General features: G+C 50.0%; 1 protein-coding gene across 12 annotated transcripts in view; it reads left to right on the forward strand.

Annotated features, from left to right (window-relative positions):
• Positions 1-24,844, forward strand: part of ATXN7L1 (ataxin 7 like 1) — a 360,884-nt gene that overhangs the window by 193,455 nt on the left and 142,585 nt on the right. For 11 of the 12 annotated variants that reach the window (XR_012334179.1, XM_073810165.1, XM_073810164.1 and 8 more), the window contains 3 exons: positions 12,599-12,882; positions 16,047-16,129; positions 16,994-17,250. Coding sequence is in view for 11 of the 12 variants with exons in the window: in XM_073810165.1 (XP_073666266.1) it covers positions 12,599-12,882; positions 16,047-16,129; positions 16,994-17,250 (624 nt within the window). In the remaining variant the exon portion in view is untranslated. Of the gene's footprint in view, positions 1-12,598; positions 12,883-16,046; positions 16,130-16,993; positions 17,251-24,844 lie in introns of those variants that run through there. The other variant, XM_073810173.1, reaches the window with a different exon arrangement.

A 24,844-nucleotide genomic window follows, 5' to 3' on the forward strand; every position in this document is an offset into this window, starting at 1 on the left:
CCCAAACTCTGTTCCCTGCTTCGAGGAGCTCTGCATCTAAAGGCCAAAGCATAAGCCTTGCCTGCAGGTGGTGGGTCATGGCCTTTAGATGAGATTAACAGCAGGTTAGCAACACGCCCTTTTCCAAGTAGCTCAAATTCACGTGTCTGGCCATAAAACACCGCTCCTAAGTTCAGGCCCACCTCCTGCCGTCTCACATAAGGTTAAATGGTCCGTGGATTTGTTGTTTTCTCCCTTCTGTGCCTGGAGAGGTTAAAAAGTAACTGCATTAGAACAAAGTGGGGAAACAGGGCATCCCTGTGCTACCAGCCTTGTCCCCTGCAGATCTGCCTAGCAGCGCCCACGGTTCGCCCAGCTTCCAGGCTCTCGGAGCCCTTCTCCACTAATTCACCGTCCTGCCCGTGGGGACCACCCCTGGGGGAGCCAGAGGCCAGAGAATACCCTGCCCGAAGCCCATGGAGCCCGTAAAGGTGGAGGGAGGTGGGTAAGACTTCCCAGGTGGAAGTCAAGAGGGAATTAGGACTGGCTCTTTCTGAGCTCAGACGAGGGTCTCAGGCTTTTCTTATGAGTCGCTGCTCATCCAGAGAACCAGCTCCTTACACGGGGTCTGCATCAGCCGGTCTGACTTTTCCACCTGCTGCCGCTTCAGGCACCCTGGTCCAGCGCGGTGGGAGATGGGGGAGCTCAAATCCGCCAAGCTACTGATGTGGGCGGGAGCAGGGAGGAGGTTTTCCTCCCCCTGTGTGACTTGCTGCCTTCTCTTTGGGCCGTATCAGCCCACTGTGTGCTGAATGCTACATGTGCTCAGCTATTAAAAATGCAGAAGATGAGCCTGCTTCTCCAGAAGGAAAATGAACCAGAGCAAGAGACAAATCAGCAAGCTCCCGGGTCTCCTTGCGAGTGCCCGGCGGCGGGTGGAGGAGGGCCCCCCCTTCTCACAGAGGCAGGGCTCCTGTGGGTGTTCAGGGTGGGAGGCGTGTGCTCCTGGGCAGCGGAGGCTGTGCGGTAGGAGCGCTCTGGAAGCTCTCCCGCCGCTTTATGGAGAAGGAAGTGATAACTGCGAGGCCCCGTGGGAGAGACGAGGCTGGCTTATGGCTCTTGCCTGGGGTGGGCTTGAACTGGGGGCAAGACCACGGCTCAGTATCGATGGCTCCCACAGGACGTAGGGAGGAACCTCAGGACTTTGGCTGAGGCTGGAAAATTCTAGAGACCCAAAGGGCTGCAGCAGACCCTCCAGGTGACCTAACCACTCTGACCACCCCAGATCCCTCAGCAGGGTTCTTGCAGTGCCCCTGCTATGCCTAGTATTCTTCAGTGGCCCTCCGTTGTTTGCCACAGAAGCTTAACCCCTTTGGAGGTAGATATATGATCTGGCATTTCCCACTTGTCCAACGGCTACTGCCAATGTTTTAACCCCTTCATTTCATTTTCCAGGTGTCCCGATCTCATTGTAGCTCCTTGTGTGCTGTTTCCCCTACCAGGAGCAGCCTCCTTGCCTGTCCCTACACATACTTAAAATCTCTGCATCGGGCTTCCCTGGTGGCGCAGTGGTTGAGAGTCTGCCTGCCAATGCAGGGGATACGGGTTCGTGCCCCAGTCCGGGAAGATCCCACATGCCGTGGAGCGGCTGGGCCCGTGAGCCGTGGCCTCTGAGCCTGTGCTCCGCAACGGGAGAGGCCAAAACAGTGAGAGGCCCACGTACCGCAAAAAAAAAAAAAAAAAATCTCTGCATGAGCATCACTTCCTCCATGAAGCCTTCCTGGGCTTTTTATATAGACTGAGATGCTCCTTCTTCTAAGCTCCCATTAACACTCAAGATACCACTATAACATGTACAATCATACATGGTACTTGTTTGCATCTCTATCCTCCCCTGCCCTCTCCTGCATGCCCATTTTTTAGCATGGAAAAATGTCCAGTGTCCAGCAGATATTTCATTAACGAATGTACGATGAGTGAGTGAACGAAGGAAGGGGTCTGTGAAGTACAACTGCTCCTTCTTCTTCCTCACAGAGATGCTAAAGGAAGCAACAGGTATAAATAATGATTTTTTGAGTTCTCGAGGAGAAATCAGGGTGCCATTTTCCATCATGAAATTCTTTTTCTCCGTTACAATTTATTAGAGTTCGGAAGAGAGAACTAGGTCCTGGGTGATAAAAAGGAAAAACCCTCTGTGCTCTGGCAAGAAGGGAAAGGTATTTTCTTTTCAATTAGAGGCAGCAGTTACAGTCATGACCATAGCACAGCCTCTGCGTGTCGTGTCCCAGGATGCGCTTGACCATATGAGGAAAACCCCGGGCAGAAGGGAAGTGAGGAGGTGGTATGGCGTTCCACAGAAGTCCCTCCCTGGACTCCCACTTACAGATCCAGCCCCTCACACACGAGATGAGGGGGGCACATTCGGAGGGCAGTTTTTGCCCCTAGTGGTACAGGCGTGGGTATCAAGGGAGATGGAATGGGGCAGAGGCTGAGGGAGGGAGGGTGGGTGGACTGAAGGAGCAGTCCGAGGTTACCGTGATGAGCCACAGGATAGAAAGGGCAGGTGGGTGCGAGGATGGAAGGGAGGCAGGTTAGGATATTCAGGCATCCAGAGGGGATAATGTCCCTGCTGGGACAGGGAGGCATCTGGAGCTTAAGCCTCTAAGTGCTGCCTGTTCCCTGAGTTTCAGAAGAACAATGGACAGCTCCTTGGGTGTAAACTCAGCTGACCTCGTCAAGTCACAGAAGTGCTCAAAAATAGAGACCAGAGTCTAAGGAAGGAAAATACAGGCTGTGACAGCTGGGGAGAGAAAGGAAGTGGCATGACTGGAGAGAGTCTGAGCCCTGAAGCCATGGTCCTTCATATCTGCAGAGCACATTGTAATTTCTAGATGCCTTCGTAGCCCCACTCCCCTTTTTTTTCGGGTTCTTTTTGTTTCTTTGTTTGTTTTTTGTTGTTGTTTTTTGGCAGCACCGGGAGACTTGTGGGATCTTAGTTCCCCAACCAGGGATCGAACCCAGGCCCCCAGCAGTGAGAGCGCAGAGTCCTAACCACCGGACCGCCAGGGAAATCCCAATAGCCCCACTCCCTTTTGCGCCTCAAGGCTGCTCGGTGATGAGATGAGGAAACAGATCTCCCTGAGGTGGCACACACAGCTGGACAGGGGTGGAGCGGGGGCTGTGATAAAGATCCCCGCCCTTAGAGCTCCCTGAAGTTCAACCCCTTTCTCGCCCTTCACTTTGCTGGACGAATGCCCTGGGTCAACCTTTCTAAGCCTCAGGTTCCTCATCTATAAATTAAGGGTGAGGAGGAAACACGACCTCCCGTGTGGGCGCAGCCTACCGCCCAGCGCCTGGCAGTGCTCAGTGTGTGCATGGCAAGGGCGTGTGAGAGGCATGAGGGATGGGGGGAGGTCGACAACACCCCTGCAGTGTTGTCGTCGCCATGGCTCCTCTACCAAGAAGAGAGACAGCTGCAGGCTGGTCCTTTCCTCAAGCATTTGTGCTGCTAGAGAGCTGCTTTGCTTCGTATTGTGTTATGTGATTTAACCTTCACTGCAAACATTGACTCAGTCATCAAACACTGATTGAGCCTAAGTGCTAAATAGTATGTATGTCGCTGGGATAACTCCAGAGTGATGTATGCACTTGGTCCAGCTCCCCGCCCTCAGGTAGTTCACGGCCTGGCCGGGCCACAGAGTCTTAGAACTAAAACCTTGCTCTTTGTTGTGATAAGTGTGGCAGAAAGACCAAAGAAGGCACAGCCAGCACTGAGGGAGGGGAGGACCCGTCATCCGGATCAGGGCAGACGTGTTCACCCTGAGGAGGGAGGCGGCACAGCAGCAGAAGGAACTGCCCACCCACGCAAAGGCCCAGAGCCAGGCGAACGGACACAGTGTGCCAGGAGCTAGAGTCCCGCGAGGCGCTGGGAGAAGGTGCCCGGGGCGGGAACCGTCGGGGACCAGCTGTGAGGTTGGACTTGGTCCCCTGGGCAGTGGGGAGCCCACAAAGTCTTCTAAGCAGCAGGATAGCAGGGTCGGATTTGCACTGGTGGAGATGGATTGAGCACAGAGAGAGGCTGGATGATGATGGGATTTCGATACAGGTTCAGGCAAGCCGTGATGACGGTGAGCACGAGGCCTGAAGTGGTGACGCAGAAAGGGTGACACCGTGGGGGAAGGTCTCCAACTGGATGGTGATGTTGCTAACGCAGAGCTTTTTAAAAACGCAAAGTGTATTTAATTCGGGGCAAAGCATTTCCTGAGTCTGCTGGAGGGCTTGGCCTCCTGGATGGAGGTGGCTTGGGTGCGGGGCTGCCTGCCCAGTTCTGGATTCCAATACGGAGAAGGAGGAAGAGGTCGAGAGGAAAGATGCTTCCTGGGGAAGTGGCCCTGTGAAAGAAGCTGGGAGCAGAGGCTCGGGCGCTGACGGCAGCCAGGGATGCTGTGCTCAGAACAAGCTTCCTGAAAGCAAAAGCTGAGGGCCTGAGCCCCGGTCCCGGTTCCCTGCCTTCCCTGGCAGGGGGATGGAACATGTTCTGTGAGGGTCCCGTCTCTCCCTCTGGGGCGGTGTTGGCTGCAGGGTTTGAGGGAGGCAGTGAACGTGCTGGCTGCGCGGGCTCTGGAAGGCGAGGGGTAGGCCCGGCAGGCAGGGCAGCTTGTAGCTCCAGCAGCGGGAGCCGATGACCTCTGGTGGCTGCAGGCGGGAGCGCGCCCACTCGCAACTCCTGAGCCGAGCCTGGACTGGGCCGGCGCTGGGGGCTCCGTTCTGCCCTGCACCATCGCTCTCTCCAGAATCCACTTGCTTCCTGATCTCCTTCATCTGACATCCTGCCCTGAAAGGCCCTTGATACCGTTTATGCCTTGATGAGAATTTCACTGGGTACTCATTTTCATTGTGAGGCTTTTCGTTCTCACATGTAGAAGGAAAGGCACTGAGCAGGTATGGTTGGTTTGGTCTGGGCTTGTCTTAAATTCCACCCGGACTCACTGCCCGGGGCTGCACCCCTGCAGGCAGGCTGGTCCCCAGTGCACTCCGGAGACAGCCTGTCCAGCTTCATGTACCCTCTACTGTGCCAGGACTCTGTTTTCCCTTCGTTATCTTCCTCTCTCCTCTGGCTTGCTGATTTTTCCCACGATCTTGGGGTATTATGACTCCCCAGGAATGTCAGGGCATTTAGTGCCCATTGATCTTTCATTGGGTTTGGAGACCACCTTCTGAGCTCCGTGCCTTGGGAAGCCCTGATTAACAGAAGTGTCGGAGACACTAAACAGAGGCTGATGCTGGAACTTCCTGCTTCCAGGGAATGTGAAGGAGCCTAGAAGGGGGCACATAGAGTTCTTCTTCCAGAAGCCGTCTTAGGGCCAGCAAGAACCCCCATTGCCTCACACAGGTCAGGGTTGCAGGAGACTACATGTTCGTGTGAGAGGAGGCTGGAGTTCCTCTCACTCTTCTAGAATGTGTATGCAGGTGGGAGCTTTCACCACTAGTCCAGGCTTGGGCAGTGACTAGGAGACTAGAGATAGAGAAGCAGGTGGGATTGTGAAGTAGGGCTGAGGGCTCCTGGAAAGGGATTGAGGCTGAAAAGGCTTCTTACTCGGCTCTGTCTTTCCCCTTCTGCACCCCCAGGAAGTGGTCCTCTACTCTGGGTAAATATGGACGGCCATCTGCTCCCACCCATCTTCCACTTATGCCCCCCACATCCTCTTCCACCCCTCCCCCCATCATGGGACCAGAAGGGCTAAGAGGACAAAAAGTTCTGATGGTGACAGTGACTTGCACCCCAGAAGCATCAGGGGCAGTAGGGAGAGGGGACGGCGTGATCCTCTCCCCCTTTTTGTTTTTGCTACAATTTATTGAGGGCCAACTATGTACCCAAGCACCATGCTAAGCACTGTATATGTATTATCTCTGTTAATCACTTCAAATATCTGTCGTGACCTTCATTTTACTGATAAGGAAACTGAAGCCAGAGTAGTGAAATTCTGAGATGAGCCAGGCAGGGCAGCCTCACATGCCTGCCTGGGCTTTGCGCTGCGAGGCCATCCTGCCGAGGTGAGGTGGAACAGAGGCCAGCGCTCATCCACTTGCCAGGCTGACCGCCATCTTTGTTTTGTTTTGTTTTGTTTTGCGGTACGCTGGCCTCTCAGCGCTGTGGCCTCTCCCGTTGCGGAGCACAGGCTCCGGACGCGCAGGCTCAGCGGCCATGGCTCACGGGCCCAGCCGCTCCGTGGCATGCGGTATCTTCCGGGACCAGGGCACGAACCTGTGTCCCCTGCATTGGCAGGCGGACTCTCAACCACTGCGCCACCAGGGAAGCCCTGACCGCCATCTTTTAATTCCCACAGAAGTCAGATGGCTTGCCCACCATAATGCATCTAGCAATAGAAAAGGCAGGATTTGGATCTAGGTCTGTCTGATTTCAAAGCCTGTATTCCTAACCATTATCCTAAGTTATCTTGCAACACCTTCCACATTCTATGACCTTACCAGAACAATGACAAGGCACAGACCCCCAGCTCAGCCCTACTCGTTCTCCCTGATTTGATCCTTCTTGCCTCTGGCCACGTTTACAATTTGTCAGCGTCAGCTTGTTCATTTCTCCCTGCCTCCTAAGGGAAAGTCCCACATCATTCTTCCCAGCAACTAACCGCCTCTTCCCGCAATTGATGGATGAGATCTTGACCTATCACCCAAGTCACTGATGAATCTTCTTGACACGCTTTAATCTTCTTGGCCAGCGATGGGCCCCTGCGAGCTCCTGTAGGTACGACTCTGGGCTGGCACGAGACGCTGCTAACCAATCTTTTTTTGCCTCAGCTGCCAGGGCCGCTCACCCCCAGTAGCTGTGTGGTCTAACCACATTTTGCCAGCTTGCTGAGGGTGTGTTATGTGGGAGGGCATCCAAAACTGTGCAAAGGCCAGGAGAGATTATGCGTGGTGCTTCCTCTCTGCCCACCAGGCCTGACACTCAGCCACAGAATAATGTTAATCTGGCAGGTTTCCTTATTTCCCGTGCTCGGTGGTTGATTACCCTGTTTACGGTTTGCTTCAGGTGTGGACAAATTGGCTTTCTGAAAGTTTTCCCAAACGTTTTCCAGATTGAAAAAAATACTATGCATTCATTCGTCAGGATTTATATAGCACTTCCTGTGTCTGTTGTACCAAAATAGGACTTTGCAGCTCTGTTATTTAGGCCGATTCTTAGGGATTGCCTGACTCCCAGACTTCAAGCATGTCCCAAGCATTCCTTCAATTTAAAGAATCTAAATTTGACTTAATGGCCTGATAGCAGCCCCCAAAATGCATCCAAGAGAGCCAAGTAGAATTCCTTCTCTGAGGACCTTTTAAAATAAGGTCAATTCCTTTTGCTTTGGGAGGACTCACCTACTATTCCTTCTTGGAAGGCAAGAGGCTGGGTGAGATGACCCTTTCAAGGGTCAGCCAGTGAGTCAGAGATCCTCAGAATTCTGCCCGACCAGAAACACAGGCTCATGGGCCTTAGTGGAAGGAACTGGTGGGAAGAAATCAGACAGCTGAGAACTCTCATCAGACATGTAGCCCACAGCACAAATACCATATGTCTTCAGGCTCCTGCCTGTGAACTCCATCTTTCCCCTGTGCTGCTAAGTGGAACAGGGCTGGCGATGATTTCTGCAGGCCTAAAGATTTTCTGGACCATTCTTTTAAGGCTTATCTGTTGATGATGGAAGGATAAATCATGATCGCCAGGAAAGCAGAGCTGGAGGGAGAGCAGCTTGTCCCGCAACACGTTGGTGGCCCTCGAAACCACACCATAAGATTCTCCACCTCTGCTCTTTTGCAGACATCACTGGGCGGGGAGGGGAATCTACCTGGTGCCAGGAGAACCATTTTTCTTAAAGCCAGAGGACTCTCCTTGGTCCAGAAAGGTAAATTCAGACAGGCCAAGCACCCAGGAAGGAGACGCCGGCAGCCGAAGCCGCATAAAGAAGCAAGGTAGATCCAGCAAGGAAGATGAGGGGGGACTGTTCTCGGCTGTGGGATCCCTTCTGGGGACCCGGGACAGAGGCGCAAAGACAGCAAGGAGATAAGTGCTTCCAGTGTATTAGACACAGCAGGGGCACAAGCTGCAGCCCTGGGCTCCCTGAGAGAGTTCCTCCCAAGCAGACAAAACAGGCATTATGAAAGCAGCAGGAAGAGTGGGGACACGTCTTTCCCTTTCAAACCTTGTTTCTTAAAGAAAGGACAATAGTGAGTTGATAAATGCAACTAATTGTGAGACCTCGGTGAGTGTGTAAGTGCATCCCTTAAGATTGAAAGGCAAGGAACTCGAGGGGCTTTTGTTAAACTTAGGGGGAACTAAGCAAAGAGGCTAATAAATTGCTTAGTTAGTAATCTGGGTGTTGCCCGTTCTCCACCCCTCCCAGCTCCCAGCAGCACATGGAGGTGCTGGGGCTCCTGTGACTTGACACAAAGTGGGAGATGCTCAAACTGTGACAGCAGGGGTCAGAATCTTTTGGCTTCTTTCCAAATGGAAAAAAAAATGAGCCTGTTATTCAGGGTCTGCTGCCCGGGCTATAACACTCTACTTATTGGCTGGGAGAGGTGATGGCAGAGGAGGGAGGGGAGTGGGGAAAGGGACAATGGGAGAAAGGAGAAGACAGTCCTGAGATGATGGTGTTAGGGCAGCTGCCCTCCCTCTCACATGCGGGGGTCTGTATGTAAGTGAAACGGGACCTGGGGCTCTCAGTAGTGTCTTATGTTAGCCAGGGCTGAAAAAGATCAAACCTCTGGGATTGGCTTTCCAAATCCTGTGGTACCTTCTTGCGATCATTTGCTCCTTGTTCATCTGTTTGGGATCTGGGGACTGTTGCCAATAGTAGTGAAGAAAGGAGACTAAATTCTCTCAGCTGGACCAGTGGCTGACATTTATGCTGGGGAATGAGGGTGGTAAGATTAACTAGGAAAGTCTTTCTGTGTCTGTCTCTCTCTCTCTCTGTGTCTCTGTCTCTCTCTCTCTCTCTCTCATTTCCCCCGAGGATGTGTTTGACCCTTGCTACTATCACTGAGCTTCCTGCTTCCCTGTCTTCTCTTAACACCCAGCAGAAGTACCTTCTCAGTGCAGGCCACAAGCAGGTTGCCTTAGAGGGAAAGCCCAAAGCCTTTGGGGGAAAGAAAGGATGCTAAAGAAAAAAGGATCAGGGCTTCCCTGGTGGCGCAGTGGTTGAGAGTCCGCCTGCCGATGCAGGGGACACGGGTTTGTGCCCCGGTCCGGGAAGATCCTACATGCCGTGGAGCGGCTGGGCCCGTGAGCCATGGCCGCTGAGCCTGTGCGTCCGGAGCCTGTGCTCCGCAGCGGGAGAGGCCGCAACAGTGAGAGGCCCGCGTACCGCAAAAAAAAAAAAAGAAAGAAAGAAAAAAGGATCAGAGATGGTACGCAGTCTGTCCTCCTGTCTGTCTGTAGCCCTTCTCCCTTAGCTAGTGGACACCCTTAGAACTCCCACCCCAGCAACTCAATCTTGCTTCTCTTCCCACTGCCAAGTGGCTGCTTACCTGGCTTCAGGGGTGTTTTTTTACTCCGTGGCTCCGCCCCTCACCTGGTCTTTGGAGCCCTTTGAAACATTCTTTCCTTAACACCCCCCCATTCCAATCCAAGAGGACCACACATCAGCCTTCCCTTCTTGTTTCTGATGCACTTGAGTCCCACATCCTGTCTCTGGGCACTGGGATTGAAGTCCAGCTGGAGTTACGGAAGCGTTGGCAGTAGAGGCTGTGAGTGGACCACGCTCAAGTAGTGGAGAAAATCCCAAATTAGGAGATCAGTCAGTCACACATATTCGCTGGCTTGGCTCAAGCTCAGTCACTAACACGCAGTCAGGAAGAAGCATGACCATCGAAGAGGTGAGTCACGTGGCACTGTTCCAGCGGCTGGACCTGCTGCACCTGTGCTCTCGTAGCTGCCTTAAGGGACTTGCTGGAGCTGGACCGTGACTTCAGGGGGGGAAACGCTGGCTGTACTGTGAGCATCTGAGGACCACTTGACTCGGTTTTTAAATTTATTTCATTTGGTCTAATTGCTCTGGATCATTCTATCCCAACATCACATCTCTGTCTGCTAAGCTCATGAGTACTCAGCACGCAACTCAGGCCGGCTCATGGGACAAGAGCTGGATCTGGAGCGTGAAGGTCCTAATTTCCTTTCCTGAACTCACTTGGCTTCACAAGGAACTATATGAGGGGAGGCCACACACGTGCTAGAGAATCTTCTCACCTGGCTGCTAGTCCACGTGTTCACATCAGCACTTGAAGTTTAACTTTTTTGTAAAGAAAGAAAAGTCTGCAGGTCAAAACGAGAGTGACAGATAAATCAACAAGAGTTTTTTAAGCAGGCTCTTATGTATTTTTAAAGTCAGGATATTGAAGTATAATTTAAGTTACATGAGTTTGTAATTTGTGGGATTTTTTTTTTTTTTTGGTTTGTACATTAAAATTTTTTTTTTAACTATAGTAAAATACACGTAACAAAATTTCCCATGTTAACCATGTTTAAAGTACAGTTTAGGAGTATTAAGTACATTCACATTGTTGTGCAGCCGATCTTCAGGACTCTTCAGCTTGCATAACTGCAACTCGATACCCGCTAAACAGTATCGCTAAACTGGATACTCCCCTGCAACCACCATTCTCCTTTCTGTCTCTATGAACTTGACCCCTCTAGGTGCCTCATACGAGTGGAATCATACAGTATTCACCTTTTTCTGACTTGCCTATTTCACTTAACATAATGTCCTCAGTGTTTATCCATGTGTCAGAACTTCCTTCCTTTTTAAGGCTGAATAATATTTCATTGTATATATATACCACATTTTGTTTATCCATTTATCCATCAGTGGACATTTAGGTTGCTTCCACCTTTTGGCCACTGTAAATAATGCTATGAACAAAGTGTACAAATATCTCTTAGCGACTCTGGTTTCTATCATTTGTGTCTTTTAAAATTGAGTGAAGGAATGAGCCTGGACGTATTCCATATCCCATGGCTTTGCATTTTTTACCATTTGGAAGAAATCAGGAATGCAGCACTAATTTCACCAGGTAATATCTTTGCAGCTTCTCAGTGTGCTGACTTTTCAAGGGCTTCTTGTGCTCTTCTTTAGCGATAGGGGAGTGCTTTGAGAATTGCCATTAACTAGAAAGTAGCAGCAGTGCAGCTATATCTCGGTGATTGAAACACTCATCAAAGGCTGAACTGTCAGTGACTTGGTGTCTAACTAAAAACCACTGTTCCAGTTTCCCCTCACGTGGGGCTTGAAGTCCCACCCCACGCTTCCCCGGGCCAAGAAAGCACATGGTCCTGGGGTGAAGTCTCATGTCTGGGAGCATTGTGCTCCACTACTGAGTGCCCTTCTCACTGGCAAAGGCTTATAAATAACATGTGGGATCCTGTTCCACAGTCAGCAAAGGGGCAGGGACTGAGGGGTTGCTGAAATAATTTCATGAACAAATTGATCAAAGAAATGATCTGTGAATGAATCTTAGGGAAGGGAGAGCCAGCCAGCCATGTGGGCAGATAAGACTCCTCACCTGCAAAACCAGCCTGTCTTTCATGTCCTCCATTGTCTGCAGGCATGTCTAAGCCCTCTTCTAGCCCATTTGGCATTCAGATAGCTCAGTCGGCTTCACTCTCAGCTCAGAAATGACTTGGGGGGCTGAAGTTGTTCCCATTCTGCCCCCCTGCATGGAGGAAAGGGAATCTAGTTCAGGAACCAAAACAAAGCTTTTTCATCTCATCTCATCTTTTCAGACCCCAAGACAGAGTTCTCCACCGCCCCCCAGACACAGGGTCATCCAGCATGAAATGCACAGAAATCAGATGCATATCCGTTGCAGGAGAAATGGCAGGGAAGTGGGGCTAAGGTGACAGACTCTGAAGAGCAAACACATACACCTTTGTGCTCTGTCTTCTTAAAATTCATCCTCTCACCTGCCAGCCTTGAGACTTGCCTATTTACATAACTCGCTGCCTAAAATGGAATATTAGATAATGTTCCATGGCGGCTCACTCAGTTTGAGCCCATCCCCGGGATCTGAGTGATCCAGAAGTCCTCTGACAGTGTAGAGCGTGGCACGCTGGCCCGCAGCCATGCCTCCGTGTTGTGTGAGCTCCGAGCTAAACAGATGTCAGGCCCGATCGCCTGGGTGGGAGACCAGCCGAGCAGCGGGGGGGAGGGGGCGTGATTCAGCACGCGGCTCCGTGGCACAACGGCCTTCGTGGACAGACAGCATCGCCTCCTGAGCTTCACAGCAGGCGCCTTGTTCTGCCCAAGGTGCTGTCTCAGAGACTGCCGACTAAAGGGACTGAGAAAGGGGGAGCTGCAGGATCTACGGGGACAACCGGTCCAGGAGGTAATCAGTTCTGATGCCATCCCTGGCGCTGTGCCAGCCTCACACCCGCTCTTGGTCCTTTCCAAGGCGTGCATCTCCCTCCCATCAGAACTGGAATCCTGCTGCTCTCGTAGAGGAGGGGTATAAATAAGTGATAAGGAAGTGTCCTGATAATGATAAGCAGGCGTATCTTCTCCGCAGACCAGATGAATCAAAGAAGGCAATTGTGTGTGTTTGTTCATTTATTTTTCAGTGTTCCGGTTCCCGTAGTCAGTTTAGAGAAAATTCCTAACCTAGTGAAGGCAGATGGTGCCAATGTCAAAATGAACTCTGCAACCACTACTGCGGTCACTTTCTGCTCCACCTCATCCTCTGCCGTCTCCACCCCACCTGTCATTAAGCCGGTCTTGATGTCCAAGTCAGTGCCACCTTCCCCAGAGAAGATCTTAAATGGCAAAGGAATTTTGTCTGCCACCATAGACAAGAAACACCAAAATGGCACCAAAAACAACAACAAGCCTTACAGGAGACTTTCAGGTACGTGTCTGTGTCCTTCGAGTCTGGCTCGTGATCAGATTGCAGTCGAGTTGCGTCCAGAACGAGGGAGCGATGCTTTCTTATCATAGAGCAGGTCTGTTTCGTTTTAAGGGAGACACGGAGTTTACCTGCCAACAGGAACCTCCCCCGCCCCTAAAAATACAGGGGAGAACTGGTTCTCTTAATGCCGGGCCAGATGCGGTACCTCGCTCAGCCCAGCCCTGAGCAGCAGTTACCTTAGTGACCCCAAGGCAGGAGGCTCTGCAACCCCTCAGCAGTCTGTGGATTCGGAGGGTCTTGTCCTCACACTGACAGGCCGAACTGCCCCTGGGTTCCGGAAAGCAGAGTCGGGCAGTCCACCGTGATATCTCCCAGTAGCTCAGGGCAGGCTTGGGACAGTCGTCTTGGTGCTGTCTGCCCATCTCCATCCTTTGGTCTCGTTGGTTTCCAGGTTGATCCTGTGGTCTGGGGCTGCAACTGCCTTTCCCACATAAGCAGATTGGAATTTCCATCTGGGAACGCTTGGACTGGCACAGCAGATGGGGTGTTGAAGGGTCTCTCTCCGATCTACTTGGTTGCCCAAGTACCTCAGGGTACCCAGAAAGGTGCACATGGCCAGTCCTTAAGACAATGGTTGCGCTTAGGGGCCCCCGAGTGGGTGATAGTTGCTTTGGGATTGTTGTAGAAGGAAATCCGGCAGTTTTACTTTCTCTAAAAGACCAAGAAAAGCTATAAACCTTATAACTTCTTCACACACTCTGGGCATTTATCAAAGGTCAACCAGAAAAAACAAAATACAGTTGACCCTTGAACAGCGCAGGGATTAGGGGTGCCGACCCTCCACGCAGTCAGAAATCCCTGTATAATTTCTAGTTGGCCCTCCATATCTGCAGTTCCTCTGTATTTGCGGATTCAGCCAACCTGCAATCATGTAGAACTGCAGTATGTACTATTGCAAAAGATCCGCGTGTAAGTGGACCTGCACAGTTCAAACCCATGTTGTCCATGGGTCCACCGTACAGGGTAAGCTGCCCTGTGAGAGTGAAGCTGTGTCCTCTGGTATGAGCATAATTCCTAAGCGCCCCAAGAATTGTGGGTCATTTTCATTTTGTACTTTGTGTTTATATGTGTTTCAGTTTCTCTATCTTACCTCTGTCACTTTTAAAAAGTTTACTTCTTAAAAGTACCTCAGGCCCAAAGCATTCTAATGACACAGTTATTTTACCCTGAAAATCTCTCCATGTCCTTTCCACCCGCTGTCCAGAAAGAAAGGCAGAGCCTGGTGCTCTCTTGAGGGCGGGGGCCTCACTGTGTGGACGGAGCCCCCCGCTCCTGGCTGTCTCCCTGCAGGGAAGGTTCATCTTCACTCTGCAGAGGGGGCAATCCAATAGGCCTGTCTGGGCGCAGTGAGGCCGGCTTCCTCCTCCTGGCAGAAGTATGACCATGGCTTCCAGCCGGCACCTTAATCTGAAGTTGGTCGGGCATTTTTTGTGTGTTTGGGGATTTTGCATTTTGTTGGTGGTTTTGTCTCATTGGGTCTTTTGCTATTTCTCTGTCACTTTCACATTTGGCAGCCAGCTCCTACCCCCAGCCAAACAACCTGCTCAGTTCCAGGCCAGCATGAGGGCCGGTGTGGATCTGGGCACGGGTCTGACTCCGCCAGGCCCAAGGGAAAGAACTCACACCAGGCGGCCTTCAGCCTGGCACCCAGACCCTCCTCGGTGGGCAGAGAGGGCTCGTAGGAAGCGAACATCTCCAGGCCTAGCAGTTTTCTTTCCTTAAAAATGAAGCTTAAAAAAAGGAGACAAAAGCAAAAGAAAGAGGCAGGATGCATTTTGATAGTCAACCAGGAAATCTGTCTTGGACATGAGAATGGTTTTATTGCAAACATCATCATCACCACTGTCGCAACCTCCCTACAGCTCCCAAACCTTCTTTTAAAAATAGAATGCATTCATTTATTATGGTCAGAGCTTACTCCACCAAGTTCAGGCAGTTTTTCAGGCAAGGTAACCTCTTTTTAGCTTGCAGCCATTGGAGGCCCTTAAGGAGACATTCCACCAAGTATATATACACCCCCCCGCGCGCCCATCCACCCACCCGCCAATGCTGCTGCCCGTCTCCCTGGATGCTCAGAAGAGCTATGTCATTCTGCCCTGCAGGACTCAGGTGTTTGTTGGGTGCCTTCCAGAAATGGCACAGGTCATCAAGAGGTGGAACTTGAAAGCCTGAAGGGTCCTTAAGAGATTGCCGCACATCCCCTCGTTTCCCAGGGGAGGAGAGCATTTCTGTAATCCAGAAGGGGTGAAGGATCCAAAACGGGCATAAAAAGAGCAGATTCCTTAGAAGTAACCCCAACATGAGCCGTCAGGAGTCCAGCGGGAAGGCAGGATCTGGGGAAAGCCCGCCTCCCTCAGCAGGTCGCCGAGGGACCCGGCTTGTTCCCACCTGGAGCATCAGGCCTCAGTCCAGGGGCAGAGCGACTGTGACACTAACAGGCCCTGCCCTCTCTGCACCTTCAGGTTCAGCCCCAGTGTAAATCCCACACCTGCCCCTGCCCCTGCCTATATGTTCCTGAATCCGGGAAATGATTTTTCTGGCCAGCGAGGCTGCGTGGAAAGCCTCGTGCTGAGGACTTTGCAAAGCATTGAGAGAGGCAGGTCACACGGACATGTCAAGGAATAATCTCCCCCTTAAATGGCTAAAACTATTAGGGAGGCAGGGCAGGAAGGGGTTGGTGATGTATTCTTGGAGCTACCCCAGGGGAAAAAGTGGCCCTCGGGCCTCAGGTGGTTCTCCCTGGTCTGCAGCCACCTCTGCCCAAAGGTACTGGGGGAATTGTTTGGAGTGAAAGTGTGAGAGCAACTGGCTCCTTTCCCTCCGCTGCCCACCCCCCACCCCCCATTCCCTTGTGCATTCCGATCCCTACCGCCTCCCGCTGGACTTGGGAATTCTTGGGTTCAGAGGGGAGCGCCATCTTCCCCCAGCGGTTCTGGAAGCATTTTAGCAGCCGGTTGGAAAAAAAAACAAACCAAAAAAAACAGATTGCCTGACAATGTCTCACTTGTTGGTGCAAATGTGCATTTTTTTAAAAATGTGGTCTTAATGCCAAATCCTATTTAGTCTCCTTTTTTCTTATATTTTTTGTTTGTTTCTTAAACCAGAGAGAGAATTTGACCCAAATAAACACTGTGGAGTATTGGATCCCGAGACAAAGAAACCTTGCACAAGATCCCTCACCTGCAAGGTATTTCTCTTTCCATAAAAAATACTTCCTGCTCTCGCTGGGGCCTTTGTCGAAATGTTTGCATGCCACTCTCTGCACACGGCAGGGTGTGGAGCCTCGACATGACCCCCAGCTGTTCTTTGTAAGGGAAATGCTTTCTTCTCTTCCATGGTAGCAGAGCGCCTGCCTCAAGCTGGCTGGCTTTTTAAGAAGGGAAAAAAAAAAAAAAAAATAGGCTTCCCCTGTTACTTGTGAGGCCAGACAGTAAATTGTATTTATAGGCACTCACAGGCGGTTCTAAACCCTGCTACGTTTTAATGTATGCAGGAGCAGCGCGGCGGCGGTGGCAGCGCCCTGAAAGGCAGCCCCGGAGGGGAGGACGAGCCGCCGTGCCCCTGATCCAGCCACAGCGGGGTGGCCAGGGGACAGCTGACCCAAGGCGGCCGCCAGTGGGTGGCCCCCAGCCCCGTATTTCATACTGAACTGCCAGTGCCTCTTGGGATGGAGGCTGTGGCCCTCTCTGCTTGGTGGCTCTGTGTGTCTGGGCCAAAGCAAGCCTCCCACCTGCACCTGGATTAACTCCAGCACGCCCTCACCGTTGCCTTTCATCAGAGAGGTTCTCATGGGTTCTGCGCTGAAGCTCGTCATCTTATGCCATTTTTTTGGAGGAAGCTTTGGCTTCTTAACGCCAGGAGCGTAGGGCACGGTTGCGTTTTGTGTGGTCTCTGCCTCTTCCCAGCCACAGAACAGGAGCTGTTGCCTTGAAGTTGACTTTTCAAGCACCTCTAAATTCCCATGAATTGCTGTTTCTGAAATGGAGGGCCTGGGGAAGCAGGTTTATGTGCTGATCAAAGAGGCTGTGCTTTCCGTCTCTCTTCTCCTTAGACTCACTCCCTAAGCCATCGGAGGGCAGTCCCAGGCCGGAAAAAGCAATTTGACCTCCTTCTGGCGGAACACAAAGCCAAGTCCCGGGAAAAAGAAGTTAAAGATAAAGAGCATCTCCTGACTTCGGCAAGGGAAGTACTTCCAAACCCATCCGGGCCAGCGCAGGACTCGCTGCCGGGATCTTCAGGGAGCTTGGGCCCAGAACCTAAAGTCGCGTCCCCTGCAAAATCCAGGCCACCTAACTCTGTGCTTCCTAGGTAAGTCCCACCTGGGCGATAGAAGCCTTGAGTCCGTGGTCAAGTGACCCTGCCTGGCTGGGTCGTATGTGGTCGGATCACGTGTGAAATGGGAGTCATTATCGTCCTACCTGGGGAGGTGGTTGTGAAGTGGAAAGGAGAGAATGGGCGTGAGGGGCTCAACCCAGTGCCTGCCACGTAGCGTTCAGTGGATGTTACTGCTGTCACCGTTGTCATCCTCACCATGGTCATCGTTGCCGTGATTGTCATCCTCCATAGCAGACCTACATCCGACAGGATGTGTTTTCACGGCGTAAGAGTCAGCTAGAAATAAATAGCTGAAAGGATGACACTCAACCACCAGGCAACTTTCCGGTCACCTGAAAGTTTTTAGATTAGTTGAAGATTCCTGGAGCAGAGAGTGGGGGAAGCCTGGGGGGATGGGTAGTCAGCACAGCTTAGGAGCCCACTTGCCATGATATTTTGTGAATTTTTTCCACAACTCTCCAATGGTCAGGGTAAAGGGAAAATTGCCGTGACAGGGCTGTCTGTCCTTACGTTTCCCTCCATACCAAGAAAGCTAAGCCACCTCTTTGGGGTTTTATTTGGTCGTCCTGGACAGAAAGGAAAGAATAGAAAACAAAACCCACCTGGGGGAATTCCCTGGCAGTCCAGTGGTTAGGATTCCAAGCTTCCACCGCAGGGGGCACGGGTTCGATCCCTGCTCGGGGAGCTAAGATCCCACATGCCACGCAGCGTGGCCAAAAAAAAGAGAGAGGGAGAAAAAAATTCCACGTGGGTTGAAAATCCATGTGTGTGTGTTTTGACAGGCAGTGGAGTGCCATAATGAGCCACAGACCGATTTCCAGGTGATAGGACAGGTAACCCTCGTTCAAAAATATTTATTGAGCGCTTGCTCCATAAGCAAGGTGCTGTGTTAGGTACTCGCAGGCAGGGGCACAGAGATGAATGAAACTAGATCCTGCTTTTCAAGAATTTGGAGTTTAGGAGATGAGACTCAAATATCCATAGCATCATGAAAAGAAAACATTAATAACACAATATAAGTGCAGATATTAGTATCCTCTGATGATTTTTGGTTTTTTTGGCTGCGTTGGGCCTTCTTTGCTGCACACGGGCTTTCTCTAGTTGCAACGAGCGGGGGCTACTCTTTGTTGCGGTGCACGGGCGTCTCATTGCGGTGGCTTCTCTTGTTGCGGAGCACGGGCTCTAGGCGCACAGGCTTCGGTAGTTGTGGCACGCAGGCTCAGTAGTTGTGGCTCATGGGCTCTAGAGCACAGGCTCAGTAGTTGTGGTGCACGGGCTTAGTTGCTCTGCAGCATGTAGGATCTTCCTGGACCAGGGCTCGAACCCGTGTCTCCTGCATTGGCAGGCAGATTCTTAACAACTGCGCCACCAGGGAAGTCCCCTCTGATGATTTTTAATGCATACAGTGTGAGTCTCAAAGAGTAATTGTCCAGTCAGCAAGTAGGCATTAAGAGAATATAGTTACAAAAGAAGGGGAAGGAATTTATTTTTAAAGCAAAGCAAATATTTGATGACAATTGTTACTAACCTACCAGGATCTCTCATGCCTTACACTTGGTGCAAGCCTGACCAGTTTGGCAGCTGGAGCCCCTCTCTTGGAATCACCAAGCTCAGCCTCAGGCATCTGGGGGGATGGAGTCAGACAGAGTCAGATGGAGTCACCACCCACACATCTCCATCATCATAACCATTGTCGGGTCGTTGTCCTCATCCGTTTACTTGCCACTGTCCTTGCCACCCCTCATTTTCCAAAATCGTTTTATAATTTCTCACTGTAATGCCAGATGTTGGTGAAGGATACTACCCTTGGGGACACAGTTCTGCTCCAAACTTCTGGAAGGGGCTTCAATTCTATATACAGTAGCTTTCAAACTTCTTGGTGGCGATGGAACTTTTTTGTTCCCACAGAACCTTACATGGTACCCGATATAAAAGCAGACCTGCCTCCACCTGAAGCCCGCTCAGCCCTGCTCTCATCGCACGTGTACCCAGGACCCACTGTCCCCCAGCCCATCCAAGGGATCACCTCAGCTTCTCCAAGGACTCCAGGGAACCCCAGTTTGAAAACTCTTTTAGTATACATTTCTCCATCGATTTTGACTGATGCAGGCACTCAGCACCCAAGCAGTGGTACCTGGCTTAACAGAGAAGCTGGGGGCAGCCGTTAAAAAATGAAACAGGCAACAGTGGAGCCTTAAGAGCTGCCTCTTTCTGTTCCTTTTTTGGTTTAATTTTCAGGGGAATGTTTGTCAATAGAGAAATGCCAGGTGTTTATGTTCTTTTAGGGAAATAGAAGAAAGAGAGAGGGTGAGGTTAATCGGCAGAAAAGAATGTCTCTGAAGGAAAAGGGGAGGCCAAGGAGCACATTACAAATGTTGGTAAGAGAATAATTTTTGAGGACGCTTTCAAGGCACCGGAAAACTCAGGGGTGAACTCTGTTCCACAGTTAGTGGGAAATAACGTCCTTTTTCAGTTGTTTTAGGTTCACACGAGACCCCATGCCGTCAGAGATCGAAAAAGCATGATCAGGGCTTCCCTGGTGGTGCAGTGGTTGAGAGTCCGCCTGCCGATGCAGGGGACGCGGGTTCGTGCCCCGGTCTGGGAAGATCCCACATGCCGGTCTGGGAAGATCCCACGTGCCGCGGAGCGGCTGGGCCCGTGAGCCATGGCCGCTGAGTCTGTGTGTCCGGAGCCTGTGCTCCGCAACGGGAGAGGCCACAACAGTGGCCTTTTTTTGCGTACCGCAAAAAAAAAAAAAAGAAAAGAAAAAAGAAAAAGCATGATCAGAAGTAAACATACCCACGTAAGACTTAAAGCAGTTATTTCCCTCATATTAATGATGTAAATATAATAGATGTTTCAGTCACACTCATTATCTATAATTGGCCAAAAAAAAAAATTGTCACACATGAATGGAATTATGGTTATCCCTTCCCAATCGTGAACTTCTCTTGTAGGAAATGCTAACAGCGTGTGAATTTATATCTTAAATATCATTTTGGTAACCTTGAAAATATTCCAGTTGCCATATTTTTGCGTTGCAACCCATCCTTGTCAGGGGTTCCTAAAAGAGGGACTTGGGTCTAGGATTGGAAAAGTGAAAGTTAGCTAGCAAGGGTTGGAGCAGGATTGGAAGTGCAAGGCTCAACTCCTTGTCTGCTAACTAGATGAACGTGGCCATGTCTCTCAGCCTCTCTGGCCTCAAATTGCTCAACTGTCAAACAGAGCTAAGGAGAATTAAGTGAGATAAAATACCAAGCTCATCATAAGCACTCAGTTCATGGTAGCTGGTAGTAGGGGGCAGTGGTAGTCAATGGGAAAGCAATGGGAGCCTCAGTGCTACCTGATTTCCATTCACATGTCCTCCTGGCCTCTGTCCTTCAACCTGGGGCCCCTTGGATAACATAGCAGTATGCTCTGTTTCTTTGCCCCCAACTCTAAGGAAACACATTATTTGCCCCACAGAGCCCAAGGGCTATGAATGACCAGGCCAACCAAAGCCATCAGGACTCTGTTGGAAAGGCGCGGGGGTTCGGGGAAGGGGGGCAGCAGAGGGAGGAAGGGTCAGCTGTGGAGGTCAGTGCTGCCAAGATCTGGGCACATTCCCCTCTGTCTCATAGATGCTCACACATCTCCCCTTAAAGTATAAAATGGCAAATGCCAATGAATCTAAGACTGACAAGGGCAGCAGGGAAAGAGGCAGAAGGTCCTAGATACCTGAAAAAGGGCAGAGGTGCGTCTGGAGTGAAAGCTACTTTATTACATAGAGTAATCGCCAAAGTGGAAGCCATTTCTCTCTTTGACTTATGTTTGTTCCTGGGCTTTTCCTACTCATTTCTCAACAGGGGGGCCTTTGAAGTCAAGCAGACAGGGCCCAGTCTCATTTCCACTTTTTATTAGCTTGGTAACCAATGTCCTCATCTGAGAAGTGTAGGTCATAGTTACGCACACCTAAGGCAGTGGGTAGCTCCAATGAGAAAAGGTATGTGACGTGCCTACATGCGGTAAGGACTCAGTTAAGGTCAGTTGTTTTGCTCGTGCTTCCTCAAAGTGGTGGGGGTTAGGGGACTTTAAGTTTCTCTGGGTGTAACTGGACAGGGACCATCATCACATGCACTGTCTTTAGACCAGACTGGTAAGTGGAGGGGTGAGGGGTAATGTAATGCTGAGGAAGAAAGGTTGGACGGCAGCTTAACACTTGCGAGACTTTTCCCACACTTTCTCATGGCCAGTTGCCCAATTCCCCATCATCCTCTCCAAGCCTTGGCTTTTTTGAGACGCAAGCTGGTCCCAGCGCACTCCATCCCTCCAGGTTCCACCCTGGAGGGCAGTGATCAGAGCTGGGAGGAGGTCTTGAAAGCATCCGCCATTCCGTCATCGCCAGGAGGGTGCCCACGTCCTGAGTGACACAAGTCTAAAAACGAGGAGATCCAGGGCTCCTTCCCGTTGTGCACATGCACACGTGTGCCCAGCGTCCTTCCTTCATGTTTCTGTCTTGGTTCTCAGAGCTGATTCTGCTCTGCAGCTCGCAGGTTTCATGCTCAGCTTTACTTTCCGCGATTCTCCTCCCCTCGTCTCCTCTCTTTTGTCTGGCAACTGGAACTTACTATTGAGTGTTTCAACTGTTCTAAGATTTTTTTTTTCCTTAACGAAACTTCTTTTTTTTAAATCAACATAGTATAGACACATAGTTCAAAAACTAAATAGTACTAAAAGGGTTAGAGTGAAAAACAGTAGTTCCTACCATCCTGGAACTCTGTTGACCCTCTCTGTGTTGGAGCATCTGTTTCCTGTATCCCTTTGCCACCTTCTCTCTTGGTTTGCTCCTTTATTTGATGGAGTATCTTCTCCATTAGCTTCCTGTGAAAAGGGACATGGGAGGTCAATTTTTAGAATCCTTATACACCTGAAAATGTTTTTATTCTACCCTCACACTTAATTGATCATCTCTCTGAGTATATAACTGGATTGAGAATTATTTCCCTACAGAAGATTGAAGACAATTTTTCCATTGGCTTCTGGCATCGAAGGTTTTTATTGAGGAGTTTCATAACATTCTGATTCCATTTTTAATTGCTGAAGCATGGGGCTCTGAAATTTCCCAGGGATCCCCCTTGATGTAGGTCTTTTTTCATTCATTGTTCTAGGTACTCAGTAGATCCTTTCAACCTGGAAACACCTGTTTCTGGGATATTTTCCCATGTTACATGCTAAATCGTTTTCTCCCACTATGTCTTTATTCTCTTTCTTAACCTCCTGTTAGTTGGATGTTGGATCATTTGCTCTGACCTCTTCATCCTCTTACCTCCTTTCTCCTGTTGTCTCTCAATCTCTTGTTCCACTTTCTAAAAGATTTTTTTACTTTACTCTTCAAAACTGTATATTAAATAGTTTACGATTTACTTGTTAAATTTTAGGATCTGGTTCTTTTTATCGGCATGCGGGATCTTAGTTCCCCAACCAGGGATCAAACCCACACCCCCTGCAGTGGAAGGGCAGAGTCTTAACCACCGGATCTCCAGGGAAGCCCCTCCTCTTTTCTTCCTTTCTCTTCATTTCCCCCAAGTTCGTTTCATATATGTGTTCATGTGTTTGATGTTTGGTTGGTCAGCTCATGTTGGAGGTGTTCCAGGAATGTTTGGTTGTCTCTAACCATTCATATTTAAAAGAGAGGCTCTAACAGGCTCATTGGAGGTCTGTGTGGGACTATCAACCAAAAGGTCATCATGTCACCAGTCAGCCTTTTGTTGGAATATTCCCAAAGGCAAGCTGTGGAAGCCTTTTCTCCGGGGTCATTCAGTTTCCTGAGGGAAGAACCCTGCCTGCTGATGTACCTGGTAATAGGCATTCTGGCAGTGCCAACTAAGGATCTAACCAGGGACAGCCCACAGTCCTCCTGTTTTTAGCCCTGTGCCCCCTCCTGGTCTCTGCTGAGCCTGGGGGCCCCACGTCTAGAGTCTCTCTGGTTCAGTTTCTCTTTTTGAGGGTTGATTGGAGAGCGAGGGGGCTGGCAGGGGCAATGGTAAGTCATGTGAACGTGTGAGGTAGCAGTGATGACCTGCGGGTCCAGCGACAGAATATTGAGCCTTTCAGCTCTCTCGCTATGTTTAGTCCTCACCTCACCCATGACTTGTGCAGCTCTAGCTGCTCCAGGTGCCCTGCTTCTCAAGGTTCTGTGGTAGGTCAGCTCCTTTCCCATCAGTTAACACTCTCCAGCCACAGTCTGTCTTCTAAAAATAGGTTAAAATCTCTTGTTCACACTTGTTGGGACACTTCAGGTGCAAGTAGCAGAAAATCTTGCTTACTAACCACTTCAATAATTAGGAAATTTCTTACCACTGGTGACAAGAAGTCCAGAGGTGAAAGAGTACCAGTCCCCAAAGATCAGGGGTTGGCTCTCCTTTTTTGTTTTTTGTTTTGTAACCTAGTTTGTTTTTTTTTTCTTTATTGGAGTATAATTGCTTTACAATGGTGTGTTAGTTTCTGCTTTATAACAAAGTGAATCAGTTATACATATACATATATCCCCATATCTCTTCCCTCTTGCATCTGCCTCCCTCCCACCCTCCCTATCCCACCCCTCTAGGTGGTCACAAAGCACCGAGCTGATCGCCCTGTGCTATGCGGCTGCTTCCCACTAGCTATCTGTTTTACATTTGGCAGTGTATACATGTCCATGCCACTCTCTCACTTTGTCACAGCTTACCCTTCCCCTTCCCCATATCCTCAAGTCCATTCTCTAGTAGGTCTGCGTCTTTATTCCCGTCTTGCCCCTAGGTTCTTCATGACCATTTTTTTTCCCCTTAAATTCCATATATATGTGTTAGCATACGGTATTTGTTTTTCTCTTTCTGACTTACTTCACTCTGTATGACAGTCTCTAGGTCCGTTCACCTCACTACAAATAACTCAATTTCGTTTCTTTTTATGGCTGAGTAATATTCCATTGTATATATGTGCCACATCTTCTTTATCCATTCATCTGTTGATAGACACTTAGGTTGCTTCCATGTCCTGGCTGTTGTAAATAGAGCTGCAAGGAACAATGTGGTACATGACTCTTTTTGAATTATGGTTTTCTCAGGGTATATGCCAAGTAGTGGGATTGCTGGGTTTTATGGTAGTTCTATTTTTAGTTTTTTGAGGGACCTCCATACTGTTCTCCATAATGGCTGTATCAATTTACATTCCCACCAACAGTGCAAGAGGGTTCCCTTTTCTCCACACCCTCTCCAGCATTTATTGTTTGTATATTTTTTGATGATGGCCATTCTGACCGGTGTGAGATGATATCTCATTGTAGTTTTGATTTGCATTTCTCTAATGATTAATGATGTTGAGCATTCTTTCATGTGTTTGTTGGCAATCTGTATATCTTCTTTGGAGAAATGTCTATTTAGGTCTTCTGCCCACTTTTGGATTGGTTTGTTTGTTTCTTTGATATTGAGCTGCATGAGCTGCTTGTAAATTTTGGAGATTAATCCTTTGTCAGTTGCTTCATTTGCAAATATTTTCTCCCATTCTGAGGGTTGTATTTTCATCTTGTTTATGGTTTCCTTTACTGTGC

This window comes from Tursiops truncatus, chromosome 9, assembly GCF_011762595.2.
Source record: "Tursiops truncatus isolate mTurTru1 chromosome 9, mTurTru1.mat.Y, whole genome shotgun sequence".
In the NCBI taxonomy this organism is placed as follows: domain Eukaryota; kingdom Metazoa; phylum Chordata; class Mammalia; order Artiodactyla; family Delphinidae; genus Tursiops; species Tursiops truncatus.